The 20,339-nt window shown below is 41.2% G+C and overlaps 1 protein-coding gene across 2 annotated transcripts in view; it reads right to left on the minus strand.

Annotated features, from left to right (window-relative positions):
- PLCB3 (phospholipase C beta 3) overlaps positions 1-20,339 on the minus strand; it is a 2,354,563-nt gene that overhangs the window by 828,637 nt on the left and 1,505,587 nt on the right. For both annotated transcript variants that reach the window (XM_044075790.1, XM_044075791.1), the window contains exon 8: positions 4,506-4,606. In XM_044075790.1, the coding sequence (XP_043931725.1) occupies positions 4,506-4,606 (101 nt within the window). The remainder of the gene's footprint in view (positions 1-4,505; positions 4,607-20,339) is intronic.

Below are 20,339 nucleotides of genomic sequence, written 5' to 3' on the forward strand. Positions count from 1 at the left end.
CATCATTCCTAGCAACCAGCTTCAGCAGGTGCCCAAGCCACTAACTAATTCAGGATGCCTAGGCCACAAAATCAAGGTTTTTTCCTGCTATGCCAATGAAGCTGAATGCTTTCATAAACATGTGGCTGGTATTATACAGAATCCTGGCTAATACCAACTTCCATTTTCTAGTTAGCTGGGTGATACTCTACCAGACAAGATTGAAGTTCACTGATCCATCATCTTCATTACTCTAAATGACTCCTTTTCTTTCCACTTCTTCCCACAAAACAGCATACTGCTTAACCAACTACAGCACATCTCTTATGCAGGCTAACATATTCTAAATTAATTACCAGAATGCACCTCTAACATATCACTGACCTTATCAAGGTGCTCATCTACTTCTGATCCCAAACATGCATCCCTCTTCCCACCGTTTACCTCCCCTGCATATCTTCTGCTACATATTCCTCATGAACATTTATCTCTCATCTTACACTAACCATCTTCTCTATCCTTAACCAAGGCTGTCATTTTCACTACACAATGTATCACTCTGTCCAGCTCCCTCTCTCTCTCCATTCTTTCACACTTGTATCATCCCAACCAGGGTGCCTACCCAATTTCAATTACACCCCACACTACTTAAGACCCCAACTTTCTCCAGTACTGTTTTTGTATAAAAATTTATTTTAATATATGTGCATGGCACAGTTCAACCATAAGAACTGTCTTTGTATTAGTTTTGTACAAGAGAATCACTTTAATATATGTGTACTAGACTGCAACCTCAAAAACTTTGAATAATTTTTAAAAATCACTCACTTAAATGAATGTACATAGCACAATACAATTAATTCATTATTTAACTCTTGATATGTCGCCGGGTCTAGGACTATTCACTGAAAGCACAATTCACTGAAAACTCAATTCACTGAAACATATTTCACTGAAAGTTATATATAGCCTTTTCCCCACTGTAGTACGGACCTTGGAGTTAGAATATATAGTACGGGGGGTGTGGGGGGAGTAGCCCCCCACATAGTTTGGATATATATTAAGTTTAGAAGAGTAATTTATTGAAATTGCAAGTATCCATGTGTACAGTTCAAAATATTTAAAATAGATAGGGGGTGGTGCCCCCACCCTTACTATATATTCTAACTCCAGGGTTGCACTACAGTGGGGAAAAGGCCATATATAACTTTCAGTGAAATGTGTTTCAGTGAATTGTGTTTTCAGTGATCTGTGCAGTCAAATGTGTTTCAGTGAAATGTGCTTTCAGTGAATAGTTCTAGACCTATGTTGCTATACCTCTGAAATGTCACCAATTTTGACTCATGCTTTAGCTCTGTCCCTTTTAATCCTTCTTAAACTGATGGCATTTGGATAAAAGGTGGTACATTACACAATGAATAACAATAATTTGAGATTTTTTACATCAGAAAATGTACATCAGTTCATACCTGTCTTCTTCTGTAAAGTTAAAAGTACTAATGTTTTAAAAATGTTTCTTGTCGTTCCTAATTTCTGGATTTGTCCCTAAATTTGTCAAGAATTCATGGAGAGCTACGTCTGTCACTGTTAATGTTCTGCACATTGTCATATAAACTTTATATATGTAAAATGGAGCTTTTCTCCCCAGGTGTCTGCTGGGAAGTTTAATTCTCAGTTGAACTTTTTCAGTAAACAAATATAGATGAATGAATGAATGAATGAATAAATAAATATTCACAATGAGCACAATTTCTAAATTTATTTATTTGCATTTGGTTACCAGTAAGTGCAGACTGGGGTTTCAACATCCATTTTCAGTGGTAGCCCAGGCAGAAAAGCTCCAAAAACATTTGAGAGAAAACATACAAATATAACAGAAGACCCTTTGCGGGCACAAACACTATTTGAAATATAGTGATTACATATTCAACAAATACTACTGTGTCTAACTGAATATACAAGTAGCAGCTGTCAAAGAAGGAAAAAGTAATAAAAAAGGAGACCTGAAGTAGAGAAAGCAGTTCGAGTTTGCAGTTGTAAACGAATGGGAAGAAGAGGACAAGAACAGAAAGAGATCACAATTAAGATTTCACACTGCAGATACGTCTCCCACAAAATGATCAGCTTTATTCATTCCATATAACTTCACTCAATGGCTTAGTCATCTCCACACTGCTAAACCTCTCACACCCTATATCTGTGAACAATGTTTCACAGTTTTAGATTTTAACCATAACTGCCTTACAGATTCACTTACGTTTGCTCTCCTCAAAACTACAATTTAACTCAATGCATCACTCCTTCTAGGCCTAACGTTCACTCTGGAAATAGTCTCTCACTCACTCTCTGTCTCTCTCATTATAAATAGACTTAAAAAGTAGCAAAGATGCTTTGCCGGGTGTTTCAGGTACAGTGCAGAACTAAATGGTTGTAGGGCAGAGATGTCACTCCCAAAATCAGCAGTAGCACATTAACAAGCTAGCAATTTGAGCTGCACATTAACAAGCTAGCAATTTGAGCTGTAAATTAAGCCCTGAGAGACTGAGCACCTCCTTTTTCTCTAAATCTACAAAAAAAAAAAAAAAGAAAACAAGAAAAGGGGAAAGGAAAGAATCTTCCTAACTGAATTCAGAGGAAAAGGAGGATTTTCTTGCATAGACACAGGTCCTTTCCATTTCAGCAGCCAGCTCTACCAGTCAGGGAATAACGAAGTCCAGGAATAAATTGAATGGATGTAAGCAGAAATAATGAAAATGAGCTCAACACTGCTAGAGTACATTAAAAAATGAAGGTGAAAACTGCCTTGTCTGCACATTTGTACTCAGGCCCTCCAATAGTCCAAAAATGAGCATGAATTGAAACTGGCAAAACTTGAGGAAGTATAAAAAGTGAGAGAGAAATTGTTTGAGATCAAAGGCAGGGAAAGGAGGAAAAACTGAGATTTATGAACATACTGAAAGGAGTCGGGTCAGGACTGCCTACATTTTATAACACAAGTGGGTGCATGGATGGACATCCCAAGGGAGAAAATCTTGATGGTCAGACCACACAGGAGTTTTACTATGACCAGGGTCACATAAGGGTTTCCGAAGCCTATAATTAGAAAAGTCCAAAGCTATCAGCTAAAAGATTAATTGAACTTGCTCTGGAGAAATAAAAGCTGTCCATCGAAAGTAAATCTTCATGGAGCATGACTGCTTGGCCAGCAGAAGAACAGATTTACGCAGAATTTAAGGAAATGCAAAGCCGCTGCTGGACTTCTGCTTCAGACTTCTCTACTCAACAAATCTAAAAATATGTTTTCCACTGGAGTAAAAATATTTTAGCTCCACAAACAGAAGGATCAGAATTAGATTTCTTTCTTCTCCATCACCAGATGGATATTCCTGCAGCTCATCATGACATAAACCAGCAAGACAAGGTTTTAGAGAGCTTGGACACTTAGATACATTTATGTGAAATAGATAACTGGGACAAAAGAAATAGTGGGTTCAGAGGCTAGATGAGGTCTCCTACTACGGTGCACGACATCATAATGTGTGCTGGCAAAAGATGTGTACAAACCCAATCATAGGTTGGTACTAGGCTATCGGCCCTAGGGCCTATACAAGCCTAGCCATAAACAATTCCCTGGTTATTTCTTCCCACAATGTTTACTTCCATGGACCCCTGTCTAGCAGGGTGACTGACAGGAAATCTCCCATCCAATCATCAAGGTTCTTTTTGAAGAGGGCCAAAGAGGCGCTCTGCTTGACATGTATGGACAGTCGATTCCAGAGGCTGGGGACTCTGGGTCAGGAACCTATCCCTCCAGCATGTTTTGTTCACTGTTATGACAAGGTTTAGATCCCTGGAGCGTGTGGCTCTGAGGGATTGGGATTTCTTTAAATGTAGCATGTCCAACAGCTCTGGGTTTGACAAGACCTTGTATGTTAAGCAGAAATCGCCTCTGAGTAGACGATATGCGACAGAGTATAGCTGGAGTTTTTTTTAGACAGTCAGCAAACGGCATCTGCTTTAGGCCTGTGATTATTTTAGTGATGTATTTCTATGGCCTTTCCCGTTGTTGCAGATGTCTTGAGAGGTGCATACCAAAGGGGGAGTTGTAGTCTATAATGTGTCTAATGAGGGATGAGTACAGTGGGACAATGACCTCTTTTTTTCTGGATGAAAAGCCCTTAGTGATGAGGTGTGCCACATAGGAGTTTGGGAAAAAATAAAATGGCTCAACTGAAAGAAATACAAATCCTACTTGTACAGTCATGAATGAGGCGTACTGATGTTAGCATGGTAGCTGACATAAAGCCTGTACAGACAGTGTGAAGGACTGCAGATATTTATTGTTTTATACGTTGATTATTCAACATAATACTGCTACATTCAACAGATAACTTATATCTCTAGACATTTTACCAGTTTGAATGCCAAGAAAACGAATCAAAAAATGATTTCCGCAGCATCAAAATTAAATTTTATTAAATGTGGGCTAACAGCAAAAAAGTATTAACACAAAGCTTCCAACTTACAGTTCCATCAAAATTTTGTCAATATCAGGACGAAGACACAGCTTGTCGAGGAATTTCTGGAATATTTCAAATTTGAACTCATCTGGTTTGATAGATTCATTCTTGAAAAAAAAAACACACAGTGAGATTCATATTGAAAACAGCAGTGAAGAAAATGCACAAATGTACATTTTAAATGTATCTTTACACAGGCTGTTGGGTTTATATTACTTCAAAATACCATGCAAACTTACAAAAGATGCCGACAGAAAACCACATTGGTCTTTGAAGTTGACATAACTGCTGCAGGAAGTCCTACACAGTTGTCCGTACTCCATCCTACCATTTTTTCATAAACTCCAAACATCTGAACTTATTTGTAGAGTCACAGTGTATCACTGGAAATTCGTTCCATACCCTAGCTCTTCCTCATAACATACAATTGGTACACTGCTACATCTGCCACTGCAAAATGTAAGTGGATAAAACTAGCAGTTGCAAACAAGATTCGTCCACAAGGACCCTAATTTAATTCCCTTTACCTTCACTTGCGTAATAAGGGAGACTAAACAAAACAATTAACTAGACCAAAGATACTGCTGTACAAATTTAAAAAACGATTTTGCATGGCTGGAAAAGATACATCCATAGATTTTCTGACATCAGTCTTTAAGCCTACCTACAGCTGCCAGTCTTTTCAATACTCTTTATGTACCTGCCTCACTAAACCAATGCATCTACAAAATATGCGATCACTCTCCTTCTATTGTGCAACATGCAGCTTTGTAATGCTCTAAATTTTTTCACATACTCTACACCCCTTCCTCCTAACCTAGAGAGCTCCTCTTGGATACTCTCACTCACAAATGAAAAACCACTCAAGCACTGGCAGACAAAGAAATACAACCAAAAAAAACAAAAGTTACATGTTGAGTCTACACAAATCCATACAGAGACAATGAGAACTGAAATAAACCAAAACTCTCATTATAAAAATAATTGTCCATTTAAAAACTAGGACTTCATAAGAAAGTAGTTGTGTACACTTGCCATAAATGTAGATGTTCGAGTGTATTCACTGTTACAGTCATCACACTTGGGTTATCCTGCCAGGGGTAACCCTCAGTTGGACCGAATACCAGAGGCTTAGTATTTCTGCGTTGGTTGCTGTCGCTCCAGGACTGACGTCAGGTTGTTAGTGGTATAAAAACAGGCAGCAAACGCCACTACATCAGTTTTTCTTGCCCCGAATGTCAGGAGCCCCCAATAGAGAGCTAAGTTATGGTGGAGTAACATCACCAGTAAAACGTAAATACCAATAGCCCTGTAAGGGTGAGGAAGAGAGAGAGAAAGAGACAAGGGGGCTGGAGGGTGGGAGACCAGGACTGCAACAGTGAATACACTTGAACATCTACATTTATGGTAAGTGTGCACAACTGTACTATGTTCTTCATGTTTCACTGTTGCAGTCATCACACACTTGGGTTGATTCCCAAAACTGAGGAGCAGATGGAGGTAGTCAAGAAGAGTTGGGGCTGGCTGGTATGCCCTGCAAGACTGCGGTTGCAAAACCTGCCCTGGATTTTGAAAAGATATGCAGGTGGTAATGCTTGATGAAGATATGAATAGAACTTCATGTTGCAGCTTCCAGGATGTCCCTGGAAGGGACCCCTCTGAGAAAGGCTGTAGAGGTTGAAGTTGCCCTAGTAGAATGTTTTCTGACCCCCTGTGGGGCTGGTTTCCCATGGAGTTTGTAACAGAAATGGATGCAGTGTGCTATCCATTTGCAGATGGTTTGTTTTGATATGGTTTTGTCCTCTGCCCTTGGTGCAAAGCTGACTAGTAACTGGTCAGATTTCCTAAAGGGCTTAGTCCTATTCAGGTAGAATCTGAGCTGTCTGTGCACATCTAGAGAGTGCAGGATCCTTTCCCCCTTATTTTGAGGTTTAGAGAAAAAGGTGGGCAAATTAATAGATTGGTTGAGAGCCACACTGGACACCACTTTTGGCATGAAAGTTGGGTTGGTCCTGAGGTAGACCCTGTCAGCATGAAAAATGATCAAAGGTTCCACAGCCATAAGTGCTTGTAGCTCAGACGCTCTTCTAGCTGAAGTGATGGCCAGAAGCAAGGCTGTTTTCCATGAGAGGAATTTTAACTTTGCTGAGGCTGCAGGCTCAAAGGGGGGGGGGGGCTTGAGCTTTTCCAACACAAAGTTAAGGCCTCAAGCAGGAGTAGGGGCTCTTCTTGGTGGCCTTAATTTGTTAGCCCCTCTCAGGAACGGTTTGATGAGAGGGTGTGAGAAGAGGGGTGGCTCAGTGCTGTAATATGCAGAAATGGCAGAGGCATGGATTTTAATGGAAGAGAAGGATAGGCCCCTGTAGAGTAGGTCTGCTAGGTAATCCAGGATGAGAGGTAAGGAGGGCTGTGCTGGGTCAGCTCCTTTAGTCTGGATCCAGGAACAATACCTTCTCCACTTGTCAACATAGGATTTTCTAGTATTGGGTCATCTGGCTTCACATATGACATCCAGGACCTGTTTGCTTAGGCTGGCCACTGGAGGAGAAGTCAAGGAATAAGCCAGGCTGCTAGGCTCAGGGTCTACAACTGTGGATGCAAGAACTCTCCCTCCTGCTGAGTCAGGAGAGTTGGAATCTGGGGGATGTGCCATGGAGGCAACTGGGACAGACTACGCAGTAGTGGGTACCAGTGTTGGCATGGCCAGTCTGGGGCAATCAGGATTGCCCTTGGTCTTTCCTCCCTTATTTTGAGTAATACTCTGGTAAGAAGAGGTAGAGGGGGAAATGCATAGATTGAGAGGTTTACCCACTGGAAGTATAGGGCATCCACTTTCCAGGCCTTGCTGTGAGGTCCCCTGGTGCAGAATTTGCTGAGCTGGTGGTTGTAGGGGGAGGCAAATAGGTCCACTTTCAGGGTAGCCCATTTTGGGGTACCTCATTTTTGGGTCACAAGGCTGAAGGTGTTGTGGTTTAATTGCCACTCATGTAGGTCTAAGAGATTTCTGCTCAAGTTGTCTGCCAAAGAGTTTTGGTTGCCTGGCAGGAATTGAGCTTGCAGGTGAATATGCATGGCTGGGCAGTGTTCCACAGGGTCATGGCTAGCCTGCAGAGTGGGTAAGAGCAGGGTCCCCCCTGCTTGTTGATGTACCACATTACTGTGGTGTTGTCTGTTTTGATTAGTAGAGGCCCTGGAGAGAGCAGTGATCTGAAAGCTGTCAGAGCATGCTGAACAGCTAGCACCTTTTTTGGTTGATGTGCAGATGAATTTGGTTTGGGCTCCAGTGGCCCTGAAAGCACCTGCCATCCAGGTGAGCACCCCAGGCACAGTCTGATGCATCTATGGTTAGGGTATGGGTGGCATGGGGTTGTGAAAAGGGAAGTCCCTTGTTGTGGCTGCATGCTGCTGCCCACCAAAGAAAATCTTTCCTTAGACAAGGTATCATAGGTATAATAGTTTCCAGGTCCTGAGAATGTTGACACCAAAGGCTTTTTAAGTACTACTGAAGTTTCCTCATATGCAGTCTGGCATATGGAATTAGTAGAATGCAGGAAGCCATGAACCCTAGGGCTTGCAGGATTTTCCTTGCGGATAACTGGGTTCTGGTGGCCAGTTGAGAGAAGTAGCCTGTCAGATAGGCTTGTTTTTATGGAGTTAGAAATGCCATCTGGGATGCTGTGTCCAGGCTTGCTCCCAGGAATACAATTTATTTGACTGGGGACTAGTCTGGATTTATTTTCGTTGATAGTGTACCCCAGTGAGGTTAGTAAGTCCTTTGCAAATGTCAGGTGCTGTAACAGCTTTTCCTGACTGTCTGCCTGAATCAGGGAGTCCTCCAAGCAAGGGTAAATTTTAATATTTCTGTCTGCAAAAAGCAATGGCTGGAGCCAGGCATTTTGTGAAAACTCTGGGAGCAGTGGATAAGCCAAATGGAAGTGCAGAGAACTGATAATGCATAGATCCTGCCCTGAAATTTAGATATATTCTGCAAGAATCTCTGACTAAGATATGCAGATAGGCCTCTGAGGTCTAAAGTGGCTAACCAGGAATCTTTGGACAGCATAGGGAGATGCTGCTGCAGTTTGAGCATTTTGAATTTTGGTACCATCAGGAAGGTGTCTAGAATAGATAGATTTAAGATTGGGTGCCAGGTGCCCTCTTTTATGGGTACCAGAAAAAGTCTGGAATAGAAACCTTGGCCTATCCAATCTGCAGGAACAGGCTGAATTGCCCTCATGGGGAGCAGGGAATGAATTTGGGTTTGTGCCTCTGCCCACTGGTTTGGAGGAAGATCTGGGAATCCCTTTGGGGTTGGCAGCATGGGGAAATAAAATTTGTATCCCTGGAGCACTATGTTGAGGACCCATCAATCGTTGATGATGGAGACCCAGATTTTTGCATGGGAGGCAAGTTTTACTCCTATGGGCATGAGCAGAGGTAAGAGGAGGAGTTGAGATGTCATTCTGAATTCTTTCCATAAGGGGGTGGCTTGGCGTTCCCTGGTTTAGAAGTGGAGGTACTCCATTGCTTCGATCTTTGCATACCCTGAGACTGCTGTCTGGGGGGGGGTCTGTTTCCCCTAGGTCTAGTCTGAGGTAGCCTTGAGGAGATTGGAAAGGACCAATGTTTTAAGGGGCAATGCCTACTGAATCTTGGAGGCTGAACTTGCAAAAAGTATGTCTGCACAGACATAGCTTTTCTTCCATCTTTTTAAAAACCTCTTCTGCTTTAGTGCCAAATAGATTGTTTTTTTTCAGTGGTGTGTCCAATAATTTTGATTTGACATGACCTGGCAAAGTCTGTTCCTTAAGCCAATAATGCCTTCTAAGTACAGAACCTGTGACTGCTGCCCTGCAGGATAGTTGTAGGGCATCAAACCCACATTGCAGGGTATGCTTACTGATTTGGCTTGCAGAATGCATAAGGTCCTGTAAATCTTTATTTTCTGCACAGTTAGGGAAGGTAGATCATTTTTTGTTTGAGTTCCATGGTATGTTGCTGGTATTTCAGCATGTGGAACTGACAATTTAATGCTCTAATGACAAGACCTGCAGAGGTATATACTTTTTTACCCCATCTGTCTAAGGCTCGAGAATCCCTGTCTGAGGGGGTGGGATTCTTAGCTGTGGTTGCTTTTATTCCTTTAGGCCCTTGGGAGATGACCTCTGCGTCAGCAGTAGGATTCTTGAAATTACATTTGTGCGAGTCAGGGACTCTAACACCTGTCAAGTTTCCTGGAAGCAGGAGGTAAAGTATCAGGAGTTAGACTGGATTCCATAAAGACATCATCCAGAACAGGAGGGATAGCAAAGGGTCTGTGCTGTGGTAAATCTAAAAATTCCCAGAGTCTCTTTTTGGATTGAGGATAATCCTGACATTCCCAAAGGAAGTGCTCTCTCAAAGTATGTAGGGCTTCATCAAAAGAAAATTTCTCTGGAGGAGGGGCAGAAGGAATGGATTCCTCTGCATCTGAATCTTCATAAGCAGATAAGGGCATGTCTTCATAATCAGAAACCTCAGAGTCGGACTCTTGGTCAGATAAAACAGCTGGGGACAAGTCTCTTTCTTTTAGCAGGGGAAGGCTGGTTTCCCCTAATCAGCATGATAAGTTCTTCCACCATTTTAAACCTTTGTGACTGTGGTAAGAAAGCAGGCGCACAAGTTTGGGTCGTCGTTTCTATAGGTGTAGTGCATATTCTGGGCCTTAGAAACTTGGTAGTTTTAGAAAGAACTGCAGAAGCGAAAGAAGTTGTCGGTTTGTGCTGAATATCGGTAGTGCGAAGAACTTCCTCAGAAGCCAGTGCCTGCACAGCGGCTCTGGACCCATCCAAGGTACAGACGCTCACAGGTTCCTTAGTCAAAGAATCTTGCGGCATACCAGACTCCGAACGGGTCTCAGTAGCGGCCTGCGAATCCATCGATGCAGGCATCAGGGGCTGTGAAAGCACCTCACTGAGTACCGGCAAACTGGTGACTAGCTTAACAGAAGCGTCAGCGGCAGTTTTAGACCGGTGCGTTCTGTCTCTTTCTTTATCCTTACGATTTTTCAGAAGATCGGTAGTCGGATGGCTTACCGAAGCTATTTCGGAATATGGAGATAGACAGCGAAAGTATTTAGCTACAATAAGGGCCAGACGATGAATAGTTTGGGCATTGAAAAAAGCACAAAACCGGCAGCGAGGAATGTCGTGGTCTGGGCCTAAACAGGTGACGCAGTAAGAATGGAAATTTCGGTGTGTTATTTGCTTTCCGTAGCTGAGACAATTGTTAACATTTTCTGACATTGATTAGAGCAAGAAAAAAGAATCCCCAATGGGGTACTTAGCTTTAGAAGACTTCAACTTCAATTTCGGAAATGAAAACTCAAGTAGCGGCCAACCGGCACTCGGGCGAACTGCTTCTGCTTCGGGCTCCTCAGCAAGAAAGACTGATGCAATGGCGTCAGCTGCCTGTTTTTATACCACTGATGACCTGACGTCAGTCCTGGAAAGACAGCAACCGACGCAGAAATACTAAGCCTCTGATATTTGGGCCAACTGAGGGCTACCCCTGGCAGAATAACCCAAGTGTGATGACTGCAACAGGGAAACACTAAGAACATCTACATTACTTAACCAAATGTCTTTATAAAGCTTCTAGTTTCTTCATATGACAAAACCTAACCAATCAACCAACCAAATATAATGAATAAGTCATTTAAACAAATTATTTAAATAGGCAGCAGTTAATAAAAACAAACAGCACATACATTCATCAGTTTAAAAATTACAAAAAATGTAAGCTCTTATCACTGAAGTGTTTCCCTAATGCATGTTAATGTCACATCTATGCTAAGCAACGGTACTCCTGCCCTCTTTCTGTACCAGGATTGCCTTTCTCCCTTACTTCTATATCTGAATCTTTTTTTTTCTTTCCTTCGTACCAATCCTCCCTTCCTGACTCTTCTTTACTGCACAACATCCCTTCTACTTGTCTTTTCTTCTTTACATTTGTTATTCCTACCTATTTCTGAACTTACTACCTACTAAATGATCCTTCTCTCTCCCCACCTTAGGTCTCAAAGCTGCAACCAGCTTGTACAGAATTACAACCTTTGACTGTTGGAAAGAAATTACACCCTTTATCTGAAGTACTCTGTGGCAACCCATGACATTTAACTGCAGAGTATTAAGTTAATGTTAGTTTCACTGCTGGAATAAACTCCTGCATTCTTTAATGCAACTGTGTGTCACCATATCTAATTGCAGCATATCACCAGAAAGCCTCTGGTATTCCTTCTATTCTACCCTTATGATTTTCTTCACTGTACAACTTTCTTTTCTGACTAAGTTTTGCCACAAACAATTGACCCCCTTCACACTTGCCCAATACTGTTGTTACTTTTTTAATTCTCCCAGCAATCTCACATCATGTGCTTTGTGGCTACATACTTTTGACAACTTACAAGCAATAGTCTTACCTTTCACTTTTAGCTCAAGTTTACAAATAGAACTATTACAGCTTTGCACTACTGATTGTTTTTTCTTATTCTCTCCATGCTACCAGAATCCTGGTTCCACCCCCTCCTTTCACCCTTACTTCACTGGGGCTCACTCCACTCCCCTACCCCCATTTCCATCCACCTCCAATTTCCCTACTTTTACACTTTGAACACACCTACTCCAACTCCTAGCCAATCCCCATCATCCTATCAGACTCCCACTTACCCTACCTCATACACAATTAAGATATCCAATTTCTCTTCTCCACCTAACCTCTCCACTAGCCACCCACTATTAATCAAGACTTCTCCAATAATGCTCAAAATACTGCCACCCAACTTGCTACTTCTACTCACCACATTAACAACCTTTCTGCTATCCACTTATATTTCTACACATTACCATAACTTAAATTATAGTTGTCCACTCACCAACTTATAATCTTCACCTCCAACCCCTCTACACAGCTTTATCATATCACCCCATGTATTTAATAACTCTACCTCTCAACTCTTCTCATTAAAACCAGGCCTAATAAAATTAATACTAATCCTAGACTGGATTTTAGTGTGCATCCTAAATAAGATCGTATCTGCTGGTACACTTTCCAATAGTATAAGTGACGATTTACCAGCCTTTACACAATGCGACTGTACCGCAACAATTAATAAACATCAGTACAGGGTTACCAGAGATGAATTCTAGTTCTGTCCATCTCACTTTAACCAAACGTTGCTTAGCATCAATTGGGATGCACTAAAATCACTTCACTTCCCCTTGTTGGGTTCTTCAACTCAACATTCCTCAGCATACTAAACAACCTTGCTCCCCTTAGACAAAAGAGAGTAAAGACCAACCATGCCAGTTGGCTAACAACATCCACTAAGGATCTCATGAAACGCAGTGACAAATCATGGAAAATCTGGCAAAAAAAACAAAAATCAGCTGACCTCGCCCAATACAAACAGCTCCAAAACCAGGTTAAGTGCCTAGTACTACAAAACAAAAAAGACCACCACCTCATATTACAAAATCAACACAAGCAAAACCAAAAAAAATTCTGGAGCTCTCTCAACTCTATTAAACCCAGGGTCTGCTAATAATCCTTGCTCAGACCCAGATAAAATACCCACTGAAATTGCTGCAACCTTCAACTCCTATTTCATAGATACCATAGCCAATCTAACGGCTATCTTTCCCAAGAAAAAACTTGTCCACCACAGACCTCTCCACAGATAACACCAGTACACTCCCTCTTCCCAGCTTTACTCTGTCACCTATACCCACCCACCTAGACTATTAAAAAATTGCTTCTAAAACTCAAACGATGCACAAATCCCCCTGAAATTATACCCGCCAAATACCTGCAAATCTCAGCCAACTCAAATGCTTACCCTATCTGCATACTTCTCAACAGATGTATCCAAAAATCTTATATGCCCATCATATGGAAAAAAGCTTATATCCTCCCTCTACACAAGGGGGACCACAACATAGACACCACCAACTTCCACCCCATTGCCATACTATCACCTATCTCTAAAATTCTGGAAATATTTATTAATTTTCAACTTCTTCATCTGACTCACAACCGCATCCTCTCTCCCATCCAACACGGATTTGGGCCAGGACATGGTACCACCACTGCCCTCATATCCTTCACAGACACGGTCAGCTGAGCCTGTGATGCTGGATCTTCACTATTTCTTGATCTTTCTAAAGCTTTCGATATTATATCCCATAGTCTCCTAACAAAACTATCAAACAGTGGTACCTCACCTCAAACTCTAAACTGGTTCACTAATTACCTCACTAACAGGCAACAATCAAGTAAATGGCAGAACTCTTACTCCTCCTTTCCTAAACACCACCACTGGTGTTCCTCAAGGCTCCATTTTAGGTCCACTTCTGTTTAGCATATTTATCAATGACTTCCACACCACTCTCTCTCAAGGATCAGTCATCCAGTAAGCAGATGACTCCACTATCTCTGCACTGCAAACAACTCCTCAGAACTACACCAACTCACCCAAAACGCCCTCGCCTCCACCAAAATTTGGATGTCTAAATCATCTTGCCCTGCACTCCAACAAAACCAAACTAGTAATCTTTGCCCCCAAAATGACCACACCCCTGCAAAAAGAGAACGTCACCATTCAATCTCTAAATGGTACCACCATTGATATTGTACCTAGCACAAAACTCCTAGGTGTCATTACGGATGAAAACCTCACACTGGAGCTGCACATCCTGTCCAGTGTCAAAAAGATGCATCAGAAGCTTGGTGCTCTCTACCCATGCAAACATCTACTCAGTGCATCAGCCCGGCTTTCCCTTGCCTCTTCTTTTCTATTACCCTATCTTTTATACTGTGCCCCCCCCTCTTCACCAACATTCAATCCTCTCTAAATTCCAAACTAGACTCATGCTACAACAAAATTGCTAAGTCTAACTAACGCCTTCTACTCATCCCACCACTGCTTATCATTACGCAACCTAAAATGGCTTGAACTCCCCAACTATCTCACCTTTATCCATCTAACTCATTCATAATCTATCCATGTGCCCTGCTCTGTCTTCTATACTTACTTTATACCATCCTAACTGACCACTTCGATCCAACAACCAACTGCTTGTAAATGTAGAAACACCCAAACTTTCGGCTGGCCAGATGCTTTACTCCTTTACCATTGCAAAACTTTGGAACTCCCTCCCCTCAACACTTAGATCCACCCGCTCAGTAACCCTCTTCAAGACATCTCTGAAACATCTCTCCTCATCTTGGCTGTCCACATCTGCTAACACCACATCTCATATAACCTAACTTCAACCATCACAATTATTCTCACCCTCACTCTACTACTCTGGCATCCTCCTTTCACATTCACCTGTCTTTTTACATACTCTGCCTCTCCGTCCTGTCCACTTCCCTCTTCTACTAACCCTCTGTTCTACCATTGATCCCTCCTGTCTACTTCCCTCTCTTCCTAACCCTTATAGACCTACCATTGTACCAGGTGAGACATTCAGGTACTCTTGCAGCCTACCTTAATATCATACCACTTATAACTGCAACAATATCCACCAACTTTGCTGATTCCTGCAATAGGACTCATATAGCCTATCGCTCCACTATTACACCTCCTAAACATGTGAAAAGTTTAAGTACCTAGTTAATTCATACATCTGCTTTGCATCCACTGCATGAAGTGTCCTATATAAATTTTGCTAGCTGAAAACTACCTCCTATGGAATGTTCTCATGTATATACTCTGTGTTGCTTGTATAATATCTTTGATTTGAGAATGATTACTTATGTACTGTTTTTTTTCACCAGTTGTATAAGCTGCCAATATCATCTACTAAATGTCTTTATTAATGTAAATTCTGTATTGTATGTGAAATGTCTTATATGTGGAGCTTTCCTCCCCAGGACTCCACTGAAAATGGGCACTTCTGGCCCAGCTGGACCATCCCGGTAAACAAATGCAAATAAATAAATAAATGTTTTTCACCTACCCTACTTACAAAATCCTAAGACTTCTTTTTAAACTTGCGTACCTATATCCCCACTTTACATAATTACACACTTCTCTGTGGTGACATTCACCCCAATCCAGCCCCCACCCAGCCTACCCTCTACCTCCACTGCAAAATGAACCTTTCTCAATTGATATCTATAACTTGCACCACAGTACCTTTGACCTTTTAATTTTAAATCTTAGCCTAAGAAGCCTATTAAACAAAATCCATAAATTCCATGAAACTATTGCTCACTACTCACCACACATATCCATCTTAACTGAAACCTGTCTCAAACTACACATTCGGGATCAATATATCCTACCTGTAGGTTACAATATCCAAAGACTAGATAGAACCCTTAAATGAGGTGGAGGAGTAGCAATATTATATAAAGACAGTCTAAAACTCAAACACCTTAATGTTCACTCCTCCAATCATCTCAAACATGGAAATACTAATCACCCGTTTCCAAATAAACCATCACAAGAATATTATAATTACAGCCATCTACCTTCCCCATCTAACAATCCATCTACTATTGAAGATGACTGGTGCTCAATAACAATAAGACCGGACACTATTATATTGGGTGACTAACTTTGACTGGAAAACAATCTCCTCTAACAATCTCTCAAATCATATTAACCTCTATGGCTTTACCCAGTTAATTCTTAATCCATCTAGGGTTGACAAACATACCAGTAAACAATCCATCATTAACTGGGCCCTTACTAATACAAATCCAGACTCAACACTCAGGATGTCTTCCAGACAGCCTGAGTGATCACCTACCAACCTGCCTGCTAAAATGTCACTCCTGTCCCCTTACAGAAATCACACACAAACTTAACAAAACTAACTTCTGTCCAGAAACCTTTACCACCCATCTCCACCAAGTCAACTGGTCACCCACTAAAACATCTCCACCTAGATCAAGCAGTTTAATATTTCAACAAAAATTTTCTTACCATCTTGAATGGCCTAGCCTCCTTTAGGAAAGCATGAGTAAAATCCAGAAGCATTCCCTGGCTATCCTCTAAAACCAAAAAGCTCCTCAAACAGAGAGGCAAAGCATGGCACAATCACGAACTCTTAAAATCTCAACCACCCTCCAAAACTACCGGCAACTTTGTAATTCAGCAAAAAATAAATAAATAAATAAATCAAACATGATAAAAAAAATATGGGCATTGCAATGGGCTCACCATGTGGTGCAAGTTTTGCTAACCTGGTGATGGCCCACTGGGAACATCAGTTAATTTTTTCTGGGGAGATTATTGCAAAAACTGGCCTTTACACTAGATTCCTAGATAACTCTTTTTAATGTTGAAAGGGAATCGAACAGATGCTGAATAATTGCTAAGTACTTTAAACAACACAACTAGTTTCTTGAGATTTATCAGTAATTTCCAACAAGACAACATCTCATACTTAGATGTGGAGATGGGAAAAGATAGAATTAGGAAACGTATGTTGCCAAGATCTACTGAAAGGAAACATTCTAATTCCTTATCGCATTTCACTAGTTCACACCCAACTCACCAAAAAAAGTCGGTTGTAAAAGGCCAGTTAGTACAAGCAGCTAGAATGGTGACTGAAGATGATGCATTTATAAAAGAATGTGAAGTGTTGAAAAGGATGCTTTTATTTAGAGGTTATCCTGAAACATTAATTCTTGAGCTGGTGCATGAAGTACAACACAAGAGAAGAATTGGGATATGCAAACCCATTTTAAGTAGACATCAGACAGACAACATGATAGGAACACAATTGGATCCTAACGATGCTAACATTTCTGATGTGTTTGGGATGGAGTATGAGGCTCCCAAACAGAAAAGAGATTATGTGGGGAGTTTTATTACCCCTTACAGTATAGATTCACTTGGGATTAATTTTATTGAGGAATTGGAACCTCTTGTTGACTGAGGGTGAACTTGTAGAGAAAGTAGGGGATAAAAGGAGTAGAAATATGAAAGCCATACTGGCGGGGCATAGATGAAAGTTTTATAAAACCCCAGGTATGTTTAAATGCGATTCATATAATTTTTGTAAACTCATGGTCTCAGGAACTTCATTTGTAGTGAGGGATAGGACTTGTAGGATTGATGGAAGGTTTAACTGTAATTCAAAATCTGTGGTGTATCTGGCCCAAGGCCAAAACTGTCCAGCATTCTACATCGGGAAGACTGACATGAAGATTAAAGAAAGGGTGTATGAACATATATACAGTATCAATAAAAGGAAATTACAGAACACCCTAGCGAGACATTGTGCTAGGTTCCCTAATCACAGCTTTCTGTTTAGGTCTACTGAAAAACTGGTACCTGAAATTGGGGGGGGGTTTATCAGTTATTATTGGAAAAATATGAGTTATTGTGGCAGCTTTGTTTAGATTCAAGTAGACCAGATTTAAATGAAGTTACATCTATTACATGTATTTTAAAATTAAGAAGCTTAACTAGGTAGTATTACTCTTAGGGTTTGCTTGCGCAATATATGCAATTAACAGTATGAAAAAAAGAAAAAATACATGCATTCATTTTTTAGATGTAATATATATAAGATTTTTATATTATTTTAGAATGTGTAGTAGATGTGTATGTTTACATGCTATGCAGAACACTAACACTTGTTGAACAAAGTATTTACGTAGAATATTTTACCACTTATAACTGTTAAAATTATGTTTTGCGCAAGGAAAGGTCGGGGGGTTTGTTGTGTTGTTATTGGTTAGAATTAATGAAGGGGTGTTTTCTACTATATTAAGAAGTGCTTTTAAATGGTTACTTATCTGATGAAGTCTGGCTATTAAGCTGGATGAAAAGTGCTTTACCTTTATTTTGGTTTGATTTTTTATTGCATTAAAAACTGTTGTGTCCAGTTTTTCATTTCCATTGGTGGTATTCTTAGTAATTTACACAACTGTACTATGATCTTTGTGCTTAACTGTTGCAGTCCTGACTTATGGGATGATTCCCAAAGCTGAGATGAGGGTGGAAGGTGCCTTACTGGAAAGAGAAGATGGCAGTGGCAAATCCTACTCCGGACTTCAAGAAGGCTAACAGATGGTAGTGCTCGGTAAAGGTATGCACTGATGATCAGGTAGCTGCTTCCAGAATGTCCTTGGTAGGCACTCCGCTTAGGAAAGAAGTGGAGGTAGAAGTGGCCCTAGTTGAATGGGTCCTAACAGATTCAGGGGGCTTTTTCATGTGGTAGGTGTAACAAAAGGAAATATAGTGGGAGATCCACTTGGAGACCGTTTGCTTGGAGACTGGTTTTCCTTCAGAGCCCAAGGCAAAGGAAACAAATGGCTCTGATTTTCTGAAACTTTTAGTCCTATCAAGGTAGTAGCGAAGTTGCCTCTGCACATTCAAGGAGTGAAGGGTTCTTTCCCTTGATTTTTTTGGCTTTAGGGAAGAAGGTAGGAAAGTATATGACTTGGTTCTGACTTAGGGAAGAAGGTAGAAAACATATGACTTGGTTCAGAGAAGTGTCCTTGATCACCTTGGGCATAAAGAAAGGATGAAATTTGAGTGAAATTCTGTCTAGGTGGAAGATAAAGGATTCCAATGCCATGAGGGCTTGCAACTCGGAAGACCCTCCCAGCTGAGGTGATAGCCAGTAAAAGGGCAGTCTTTCAGGTCAAGAATTTTAAATCAGCTGACGCAGCTGGTTCAAAGGGGTTAAGGTAATTTTTTTCTAGAATGGTGAGGTCCCAAGGAGGGGTGACTGCCTTCTGGGAAGCCGAACATACAGCACTCCCCTAGGGAACTGTTTCATTAGGATGAAAGAAAAAGATAGGAGGAAGAGTAGAGATTTGGGCTGAAATGGCAGAGGTGTGAATCTTAATGGATAAGGATAAGCCTTTGTCCACCAAAATAGCCAGGTACTCCAAAATGTCTAAAATGCTGGTAGAGACAGGAATGAGGCCTTGCTGTTGACACCAGATAGACAGAATCTTTTCCACTTGGCACAGTACGTTTTCTTCATACTGGGTCTTCTAGACTCTTTAATGATATTAAGCACCTGACTACTCGGGGATTCTTCAGGGTAGATTTTTGACAAATTATCCAGGCAGTGAATTTGACAGTTTGCAGGTTGGGGTGCACGAAATTTCTCTTTGCCTGAGTCAGCAGATCTACTCTCTGGGGAAATGCCAAGGTTTTTCCTTTGGTAAAACTCAGTAGCAGGGGGGGTACCACTGCTGCTTGGGTCATTCTCGAGCTATCAGTATGACCTCTTGATCCTTCTTCTCTGATTCTGTAGGAGGAGCCTTGGAAGAAGAGACGGGGGGAAATGCAAAAACAGATGGCTCCAGTAGAAGGTAAATGCATCTGTTCTCAATGCTGGGTGAAGTTTGCTCTTGGAAGAGAATCTTTTTAACTGAGCATTTCTGTCAATGACAAAGAAGTCTACTTGAGGAGATCCCCATTTCTGGAGTATGCTGAGAAAGGTTTCCTGATGCAGCTGCCACTCATGGAGATCTATTAAAAGTGTCATCTGAGGTGGTCTGCTAGAGTGTACTGAGCCATCAGGTGCAACTCCACAGCAATGGCTGTCTCCCAGATCTGTAATGCCAGCCAGCAGACAGGCTAGGACTGTGTGCCCCTTATTTATGTAATACATGACTGTTGAAGAGAAATAATCATACAGTTTAATGATGAAATACTAAATGGTAAGTGGGCATCTGCAGCCCTAGTTTGATAAAACAGCAAGAGTTTTGTTTAGCTAGGGTTAAGTATAAGTTGTGCACTGTTTAGCCAAGATTCCACAGCATTAAATGACTGCAGGGTGCTTTTTGGAGGTTTTGTAATGTTGGGGCGCCACAAATCAG

Source organism: Protopterus annectens, chromosome 6.part1, assembly GCF_019279795.1.
Source record: "Protopterus annectens isolate FY-2018-M chromosome 6.part1, PAN1.0, whole genome shotgun sequence".
In the NCBI taxonomy this organism is placed as follows: domain Eukaryota; kingdom Metazoa; phylum Chordata; order Ceratodontiformes; family Protopteridae; genus Protopterus; species Protopterus annectens.